General features: G+C 35.5%; 1 protein-coding gene across 1 annotated transcript in view; it reads left to right on the top strand.

Annotated features, from left to right (window-relative positions):
• Positions 1 to 10888, top strand: part of LOC107723130 (sterile alpha motif domain-containing protein 10-like) — an 81860-nt gene that overhangs the window by 54245 nt on the left and 16727 nt on the right. Inside the window, exon 4 of the mRNA XM_016531657.1 lies at positions 10007 to 10147. Within this exon, the coding sequence (XP_016387143.1) occupies positions 10007 to 10147 (141 nt within the window). The remainder of the gene's footprint in view (positions 1 to 10006; positions 10148 to 10888) is intronic.

Genomic DNA, 10888 nt, shown 5'->3' with positions numbered 1-10888 from the left:
TATATATATATATATATATATATATATGTGTGTATGTGTGAATTTTCAATTGATATTTGACATTTTACAACCTGAACTAACCTTAGTTATTAAACTAGTTAGACTAGTTATTATTTATAGAGGTCCTTTATTATAATAATAATAATAATAATAATTTATAATTTTTTTCCCCATGTATGTTTCTACATGTTGGTTGCTTAGAACTAAAGATGTTATGCTCGTTTTTCAATTATTATTAATATTTAACATTTGGACAGCTGGATCACCCTTACATTAAGTTTTTTTTTCAATTAAGAATTTTTAAAAATTAAATTAGAATGTAAAAATGTCAATTAATGAGGTGTATTCATGTCATTGCATGTATACATTTTATTTAAATTCATTTTTGAAAAAAGTAATAGATCCTGACAAAAAAAAACAAAAAAAACAAGACCGACCCATTGTCATTTCTTGATTTTAAGCATTCAAAATTCAAGAATACTCAGTATATGTGTATGTGTAAATTGAGTGTTTACAGCAGTGGCTTGAACAAATAATAAGTTATGCTCCTTTTCTATTCTAACAACAGAAATCAATTGTGATCGTGTTTTTGTGCAGTTCCGGTGCTTTACTTCATATGTTTTAGGGTTATGTGTATGCATGTCATGGATCTTTCTGTCCTTCAGTGATGGTTGAACACAAGCACACATTTTAGCAGCATTACATTTAGTTAGGTGCAGTGACAAATGTCTGCCCCCTCCAAATGCCCCTTTAAGTAATTCATCCGGGCGCCGACACCGGCTAGAGGCTTTATTCTATTATCGGCGCTATTATTTATTGCTTCATTTATCAAGCCTCATTCTCAGATGGTGTGTGTCTGTAAGTGGCTGTTTGCGTGTGTCATTTCTCCTGGGTCATTGGCACTGTAGCTTGAAGCACTGTTACACACACTGCTGTAAAACACTGTAAGACACTGACTCATGTAAGACAAGACCGTCACTTGCTTCAGGCACAGAGTGCTTCTGCTCCAACACAGGTATTGGTCTTTTGAGTCAGATAACAGCTGCAAGTGTGAATTGCTTTGAATTATTATTATTATTATTATTATTATTATTATTATTATTATATTAATATTTATTAAATATTATTTTTTAATTAAATTTGTCCACCAAATCAGTCATGTGGTTCAACCAAAAGTGCAGAAAAAAACTGTAAATTATATGTACATTATAGAAGAGAGCAAAGACCTTCATGACTGAGTGTAAAGGTAAAAAAAAAATCTTAAAAATCTGATTTTCTGACAATGCAATGTTAGTTCAGTTTGTAAAAAAATTACCTTGAATATGTATTTTAAAATGTTTAAAAAAAATTAATAATAATAATGTCCCCAATCTGCACTGTGTACTTTTGATATGGCATATGATTTTTAAAGTAGATTTAAAAAATATTTTTCTTTTCTTACCTTGTCATTGACCTAGAAGCAAATCATAATTTTGCCTGGTTATTTTGCCAGTTCATGATATATTTATGTCATGAAGTAACTAAATGTCTTTTCAGTCCACTTTCAGTATTTTTTTTCAGTCTTTTTTGGTCATAAATGTAAGATAAATCGAAATAACCAAGTGTACTTTTTAAGACCAACTGTTTGAAACCATTTTTCTTTCTCCTCTTTACTCCAGCTCATCTTGTTTTTGATAGCACCTCTATCACTATCCTGAGGGTGTTATTTGGGAGCACATTAAACCCGTCAGCAGGGAATTCATTTTTGCTCTGTTCACCTGTGCTGTCTGTGATACACAACAGCCTCAGACAAACAGCAATCCTGGATAAAGTGTTTCTGGAGGGCTGAATTCAAAAGCACTGAATTAGTGTGTGTGTGTGTGTGTGTGTACTAGAGAGCTTTACAAAACATCTCAATGATGTGCACAATGGAAGCACCATATCAAGATGAAAAATACAATGCAGCTTATGAAAAACCCCACAATAGTCCAAATATCAACCTTAAGAAGCACCCCTGGCTAGTTACGGACGTTTCCATTATCAGCGTTATTAGCATCACCCATGCTCTAATTGTTCCTCTCAGCCTGCTGTGAGTGACTGGGAAGCGAATGCAATCCCCCCCAGCCATGTGTGAATTCCTGGAGCTGGAAACTGGGTCAGTGTTGGCCCATGACTGTCCTCTAAAGTCCCAGGGGCAACTGGAGGTTGCTCCATCACAGCACTCTGGGTCACTGGAGCATCTCTGTCCAATAATCCCCCATGAGCCCCTAGTAGTTAAATACACTAGCAATTGGTTTAACAGCCTATACATCAGACTTAACAGGATATACTTCAGTGACTGATGCTTTTTAGCATGAAGATGGATGAATGGAGAGCGCAGTTTGGAAAGATTGTTACATTAGCTTGAAGAATATGAATTTGTCCTGAATTTATTCTGAATTCGATGGTTTGATTTTGGCAAACGAGAACAACAGCATTCATATAATGAATATGATAATGCACAGAAATTTTGTTTAACCTTCCTGGTTTGGACTTGGCATTTTGCCAGTAATTTATACAGAGATGTATACAGTATAATGTAGAGTAGCCTGTTTTTATACAGTATATGCATTTTTACTACCCAAAAAAATACACTTAAATATACAGTAAAAATAAACGGCCATTGTAGTTGCCAGAAATTTGGTGTAAAAAAATATGGTGAAAATGTTTCAGGTGTTACAGGTGTTGGTGCTTGTACATTTTACAAATTATAACAGTATATTTCATTAAGTGTTATAATGTTAATATACCAATCTATTTGAACTACCAAAATCTAATTTGTACATTAAAATGTACTGATAACCACCGTAATAATACAGGTGGTAAAATAGACAGCCACGTGATTGATGAATTAGAGTTCATAGTAAGTGTTTTTCCACAAAACGTGCAATATATGTATATAAACGATTCATATGGTAACACACGATACAAAATATTGCAATAAACAATAACTAAATCAGAAAACGTAACACAAAAATAACAAGAAACAAAACTAATAAAATATAATCATGTTATGTGACATGCTTTTACTTTTTTGACCATAAAGTATACTGTAATTCTTTTTTTTTTTTTTTCTTTCAAAACCGTGGACAATATTTTACAATAAAATTACATATGATGCAATGTTAAACCAGTTTTTTACTGTTTTTTTTTTTTTCCCCTTCTTTTTTCAGTGTGACGGTGTCTATTTACCATAAATAAATAGATAAACATTAAGATATAGTTATATTAATTATTTGTAAAATATTTCTTAAAACTTTGCTATGATAAACTATGTATTAGTGGTCCCATTGACACTAGATCAATCACATTTATAAAAACTGTTCGATGCCCTCCAAAAGAGCGGATATCAACTTTTGAGCCAATTTGACAAATGCTTCTCTCATTTAGCGTTTATAATTGATTTCTTTGTTTGTTACATGATTCGTTAAGCGTGACACATCCATATACATCACATAAAGGAGACGAGCAGCATGATAATAGAGAGAGCTGCAGTCACAAGTTGAGGATATCCCAGCACATTCATTTAGTTTGAGCCAATGCAATTTAATAGCATGCAAATATGTTCAACAATCTTACAGAAATGTACTTTAAAAATCACCTTTCCAAAATGATAAGGCACTTCCCATTTCCTCTTGAAGCTCTCAGATTTTTACTGTATATTATAGATATAGAGGCAAGGGACACAGCTTAATAAAGTGGTGTCTGGTGAATTTCTGTGATTTACTGTAATATGCTGAGGATGGGCCATTTCAGTGTGGTGCTTTCAAGCCTCTTTTTGTTCTCTCTCTGTTTGGGATTCACCTTGCGATTCCATTTAAGGGCTTTGTTTTTTTATTGTTCAGACACACACATACACAGATGTCCTCTCATACCAACTGCCCCTTTATCTCTTTAACCGTAGATATTTCTGTAAAATAGCTTCGGTTTTGCAGCTGATCTCTTCCACTGTACAGTAAAGCACATTAAAGACCCCATAAAATTGAAATTGCTTTTCATGAAGAAAGTTTTTAGTCAGTGTCTGTTAGCTTTGAGGTCATCTGTATGTTAGTGTACTCATAAAAGTTAGGAGTCAAGTAAAGTTCTGGGAAAACAGACCAAAAATATTAATGACTGATCTCACACTCATGGGTGTATCCAATTTTTTTTTGTCCAGCAAAATGCTGTCTAAAATGATTAATTTATTAATACCATCTGCCTTTGATAGAGTAGCAAGTCATGGTTTGTCAGTGTGCACAAACACTCAGACTTCACCTGCTATGCATTTTTTATAAGCGTCTTGTGTAACTGTGACGTAAAATAGACCAGCCATTCATTATGTCAGGACCAAGGACGGATTATGACACTGGCCTGCCTTGGGCACCTGGACACAGATGTCTCGCACCATCTGTACACTGAAAGCGTGCTGTGTGGTGTGACGCAACACAACACAAGGAGATTGTGACGGTATAATCAATGAGTCTCTCTGCCTCGCAATTGTAGCGTCATTGTGCACTTGCTGTGTAGATAATCATCCTTGATTATTATGGCAGCAGTCCATGCTAATATGCATTGTTTCTGCAGCTCATCGGCACCCCCTGCTGGTCTGGAGACCGGCAGGCCTCAATAAAACCCAGACTCATTGGAAAAACAATGCCCTGGAAGTTTGGACAATGAAAGGATCTTGGTCCCCACTCCCCAAACTTTTTAGTCTCATTACACACTAACGTGTGTATGTGGTTTCTTACCTTATTGTGTTGGAACACTACTGATTGACAAGGGTAGTCTCACCTCAGAATGAGCACTTATATGAAACGTCCCTTCAAATGTTTACTCACAGTTACTCAAGTTCCGTAGTCTACTTGAATTACCAGTTCCCTGTTTATCAGTTCAGTCACTGAAAAAAAATGGGGGGAAAATGAGGAGACTACCAGTTCGTAGAACGATGAATTAGAGTGTGTTGTCTGGACGTAGGGTGCGTTGAAATAAACTGAAGATCACGTAGTTTAAGTGTGTAAGTTCAAAAATTGAACTTTTCCACGACATTCTAATTTATTGAGATGCACCTGTATCTGTGGGATATTTTTACAAGACTGTCTCAAAAAGGATGTTCAAACTGGGATTAATCAAACTGAGATGTCACTTGGATGGCAGGGTAGCAACCAGTGTTGGGGAAAATTACTTTTCAAAGTAATGCATTATAATATTGCGTTACTCTCTAAAAAAGTAACTAATTATGTTACTTAGTTACTTTTTATGAGCAAAGAATTTGGTTAATAAAATGGGATTAGATACATTTGTGTTATTTAACATATTTAATTATTGCAGGTTTGCGTCATATTCTGAGTTTGCATTTCTAAATCTGTTTTTTGTGAGTGGGATGAATTAATGCACATTCACATTTAGTCTAGAACTACAGTAACATCATGTTCACACAGCGCACACAACTCCTCTGCACTTCCGATTTCTCCCAATATGGGGACAGGAGACTTGCCAGGCAATAAATGGGAAAACAAAGTAACTGGCGTTACTTTTTTGAAAAAGTAACTCAGATATTTTCTTGTAAGTTAAAAAAGTAATGCGTTACTTTACTAGTTACTTGAAAAAAGTAATCTGATTACATAACTCACGTTACTTGTAATGCGTTATCCCCAACACTGGTAGCAACACAATCTTCAAACTTGAATCAGCGGGAAAAAAGTTACGTCTCTGTATTAAAGGTGGGGTAAGTGATTTCTGGTAGCCAATGTTGATATTTCAAATCACCGAAACAAACACGCCCCTACCCCAAAAGTGTCTTGCCCCTATTTTGATAACTCCGCCCCACACATACGTACGCAACCCAGACAACAATTATGGTGGAATCTGCTGTGTTATTATCTGCTGTATTAAACATTGTCTTACTTTTCGGACAGACTTTGAACGCTCTCTCCTCCGCATCATGAGTAGACACGCCCCTTACTGCTGATTGGCTACAAGTTTGTTTTGGTACTCGGCCCGACTCAGTTTTCTAAAGTGTTTTTTTTAACTGCATTATACAGTGGTCTCGGTCCCACGTGCTCTGACACGTGCGGGAAACTCAATTACACATGAACAGTCCCGTTGAAATGTTAGCTCTTGGCGCTGCCTTTCAATCAAAACACGAGAAGTGCAAAATGCAGCAAAAAGACATGTAACGAGTCTCTTGATGACAAAAATCAAGTGGGGTTTGGACTTTAAACGTACTCACAGCTTCCGTGGCCTTCACGATATGTTACTGCATCATTCTAACAGCCAACACATACCACGAGAACAAAACTGGAAAAAAGCTCTTCTTCACTACGAAACGTTTGCCACTGTCCACACTTTCACTTAGTGCTGTCGTCCTTTATTCGACTCAAGCCTCGATAATTTTCCGTTGAAGCAACTTTATCGAACAAGCTTCTCGATCACGACACTGCACTCACTTCTGTGTGCGACACACTCATACACCGCACTCTTCGTCTCTCTCTGCTGCACTTACGCCACGCGTAAAAAAACGGATCACTCGCCAAAATAAAAGTCTCCTAAAAATAATCTCCTTTCAAAATAATATACGCGTTACATAGGGCTGCCAAATAAAATTATAATTTTGAATATTCGTCAAATTTAAAATAAAAATCCACATTTTAATGCAAAAACATAGCATTTGAATTTTAGTAGTGTGTTAAGGCAGCCTTATCAGTGGCGCACAAGATGCTTTGATGATTTAAGTGATGCATTTTAATGTTTTTGTTAGCCTATCCTGTTGAACCCACTAGACGCGGCGCTGCTGCGTTGTTTATTCAAAATATTGCAGAAAAAAGAGAACATCAATTTGGAGAAGATCTTGTTTACGTCAAAACTGAAACCAAGCTGTTCACACTGAAAGCATATTTTGCACATTTTCTAGAGGCACATCTATCACAGTTGCACTCGCATCGCACACAAGAGAGCTGCATGTTTAGAAAGCCATGTAAAATTAATGTAAGTTCAACTTTATGGCGGGGTTTTTTCCCCCCATCCCACTGTTTCTCATGTTTTTAAATAAAAAAAGTACTCTGTGTGTGAACATTATTTTAAACATTATTGTAAACATTATGCACTTTTTTTCACAGGTAGTCATGCTATTTTATTGCTTTGAATAAACGTGCATTAGCAATATTTTGCTAATGGAGAGAATTATTACCAAAAGCTTTTTCCCTTAACTGAAACTATGCCTTTTAAAATAAAATATAATTAAAATATTGATCATATTTAGTTACAAAATTCAAATTGAGTTAAGCCATTTTGATAGCCCTAGTAGCATCCACACTAAACCTAACCTATAGCATTAATACAAGAAAACGTGAGATAAAATCACATTTGCTGATGCAACCATGGCGATTTAGCTTGCTTTTACATGTTTTCAAACTCTTTATCATGACTTGTGATTCACCAGACTTGTATTCGAGGACTCGTAACTCTGGACTCATAAATGTAATGCTGTACCAGGTGCACTACTGAGCAAGTTTACTTCATCAGAAAAGCCACACAATATGGAGCTGATATGTGATGCAGACTTCAAAATGTTTGAGTTTACAAATCATGCACTATGGTAAAAAGTATTTTGAGGTCATAACATAGTACTATGCAAGGAACTGCATGCAAATAGCGGTTTATTAATCAATGATATACCCTGTAATCATAATTTGTGAGAAAAGGAATAAAGTTGTTGGTGTTTTACTGCCACTAGTGTTCATTGCAGATTGAAACAATGCAGCGAATTGTATGTATTGGTAAATTTTTTTGCAAATACTTAGGTATCCACCTTATCACCTATAAAAATGTGCACATGGTTTAACGTTATATTATCGGCTTGGAAAATGTTAATTTGACTAGAAACACCAGAAACCGGAAATGTAAAGCACCGCTCCAGAAAAAGGTGGATAGAGGCATGTTTTTCCTATGAGCCTACAGTATGTAACCCAAATATCTACAGTATATAGGCTTTTAACCAAACTTCCTGTTTAAATTGGAAATATGTCAGCAAACAAAAGAAAACTACGCTTGTCATGCTATTTTTAACTGACTTGAAATATAGTCAACCTTTCTGCCTCTAACCACTGACTAACCAAGAGGAGTCATTTTGTTCACCATGTCTGAACTTATAGAAGTTTCTGTAACCGAATCTCACTTATGAGAAAGTAATTAAACGGCAGCTAGTGGTTTCTCTCAAGGGACAGCTCATGAAGTTCTGTAAACGATCTGTAAAACTGTAATCATCGCCATCCAATCCCTGAACCCCCAAACCACACTGCACTCATCTCTCCAATTCCACTACATCATCAGAGAAATAGCCACAGCCAGCTGTTATTAAGGTCATTATGTTTCATTTACGGAAGGGAATAGCTGTCCAGCGCTGATGTTTCTGGACACACACCACACAAATCAATACACTCATCCAAGGTCACACAATGGGCCTTACGTAACCCGACTTCATTAGTAATCATTACACAAAGCAATATGTGCGGAAATTGAACACATTCATTAATGTGGCCTAAAATAGACTCTGGTTACGTAAACTGTATGCGTGGCATTCTTCTGAGGGAGTGTCTGTGTACTTGCCAGGTGAGAATGAGGATGGATGATTATATTGTAAGAGAGAATGAGATGATTTATTCTCTAATTTATTATTAGAGCCAGCGCATTCGGGGCAAATGACAATAAATTCCCCTGCTTTGTGATGTTTTTTGAAGGACAGGACTCTGACAGTGAGGTACATGCAGGCTTTATGCCGGTCTGTCTGACTGCTGAGGTAAATAAACTCTCTGTTGCAAAACTAGTAAGCTGCTTTGCTGTCTACTGCCTACATAGGATGCTGCCTTCTGAGTTAGCATTCTGAAATGGATCCTCATAAGAGATTTGTACAGCTCTACATTGGCTCCATGAGCCACAGAAATGTCACTTCTCAAGGGACGTGAAATGAGAGATGCAAATCACAATTGATTTCAGTAAAGTTTTAGCATGTTGCAACGTAGCTACCAATATTGTAGCCAAATAAGCAAAAAATACCTTGCACACACAAACACTGGGTAAAATGTAAAAATTTAATTTTGATTAATTAGTCTGTGCTGTTTTTTATTTAGACCATTTTCATTAGACAGAACTTTTTTAATATATATATATTTATAAATGTGTATGTAAACCTTAAATTTTTATTTTGTTGTATTTTACTTTTGTTTCTTTATTTTTGTTAGTTTCCATTTGTTTTTAAATGATTCTGACCTTAGACACCTTGAGCTGCATTTTATGTTTGAAAACACACACACACACACAAAGCTTATATCAATCTATTTTGGAAATGTCATATCCAGTATACATGCAGTTCTGCTTTTAGTATATTATTTTTTAGAATTTACAGTTTGTATATAATTTTGGCTAGTGTATATCCTGTTTTTAATTAGACCATTTTAATTAGACTAAGATTTTTTTACAATAGGTTTGCAAATATTTTTATTTATATTCCTTTTGTTGCTTTTTTACTGTTGATATTTTTTCTTATGTATTTTGTAAATTCCTTTTATTTTTTGGAACTGCATTTTGGGTGCTATATGAATAAATATGTTTCTGTTTTTTTCTAGTTGACACTGTATCCACCACCTTGGATGATTTTTTTTTTCACATAACCTATGACAATGTATTGCCTTATCCAAAAAGGATATGTTGCCCAAAATGAGTTGTTTTGGAAAGCAGCAAAGCTAAAATTGTACAGCACAAAGGGAAAGTCTTATTAAATCTCTGGTTACTGGTTTCATATTCAGAAAGCAGCAGGACATCTTGTTCTGTTGGCAAGACTTGTGACATTAATTTGATGGCTTCTGTGGGGATTTAAACAAATGTAAACCAATTCCATACTACTGATCAAATTTTCTTTGGATATAATCCTTTGCTGTTCCGTCTCGCTATTTTACAAAGCTGGCATTGACTTTTTAAACTGTCATTCATCCTGCCTCTCACACACTTTTTTCAGGTCGTGCCCTGTTGCGGTTGAACGGAGAGAAGCTGGAGAGGATGGGTATAATCCAAGAGACACTGAGACAGGAAGTCCTGCAGCAGGTCCTACAGCTACAGGTCAGAGAGGAAGTGCGTAACCTACAGCTGCTCAGCAGAGGTGAGAGGTCAACCCCTGAAACACACACAACCTCATCTGCTATTAACTTAATCGTTATTGCTGCAGTTGACTAGAATCTCAGAGATTCATTCAAAGATTGTATGTAGCATAACCTAACTTTCCTAAAAGTGATAATATATTTTATATATATGTGCTTTTCTTTCTTCTGACACATAAGTAGAAAACAGAGTACAAACAAATTTACTGAATTTATATTATATTATATTATATTATATTAATTAGTCTTCTGGGGAATGAGAAATGCAACTAGCTTTTACAATAGCATGTTGCAACTTAACAATATTATAGCCTAATAAGCACAAAACACATAAACATATTGGGTCTTTTTTCCTTTTTTTTTGATATTTTCAATTAATATTTAGCCATTATAATTTGTAATCATAATAGAAGTGGTTCTTGAATCTGATTGGCTGAGAGCCTTTGCCAGCCGTGCGATATTCTAGTGATAATAACACTCCAACCGTTTCACCATTTGCATCATTGTATTGTGGTATTTCTCACAGCGAGTGTCATGGCAGACACCCAAATCCACTATAATTTTTTAAATAATACTGTTTTTGTGTCACGGAATGTACCGTATTGGCCCGAATATAAGACGACCCTGATTATAAGACGACCCCCCTTTTTCCAGATGTACCTTTTGGAAAAAGGCTTTTTAAAAACCAAATCTTGTTTTTTCTCAGTAAAACACATTTTGTCTTCAATTATTTTCATATTGCA

Source organism: Sinocyclocheilus rhinocerous, unplaced genomic scaffold, assembly GCF_001515625.1.
Source record: "Sinocyclocheilus rhinocerous isolate Xijiao unplaced genomic scaffold, SAMN03320098_v1.1 scaffold2831, whole genome shotgun sequence".
Classification (NCBI taxonomy): Eukaryota; Metazoa; Chordata; class Actinopteri; order Cypriniformes; family Cyprinidae; genus Sinocyclocheilus; species Sinocyclocheilus rhinocerous.
This window is presented reverse-complemented; position numbering and strand designations above follow the sequence as displayed.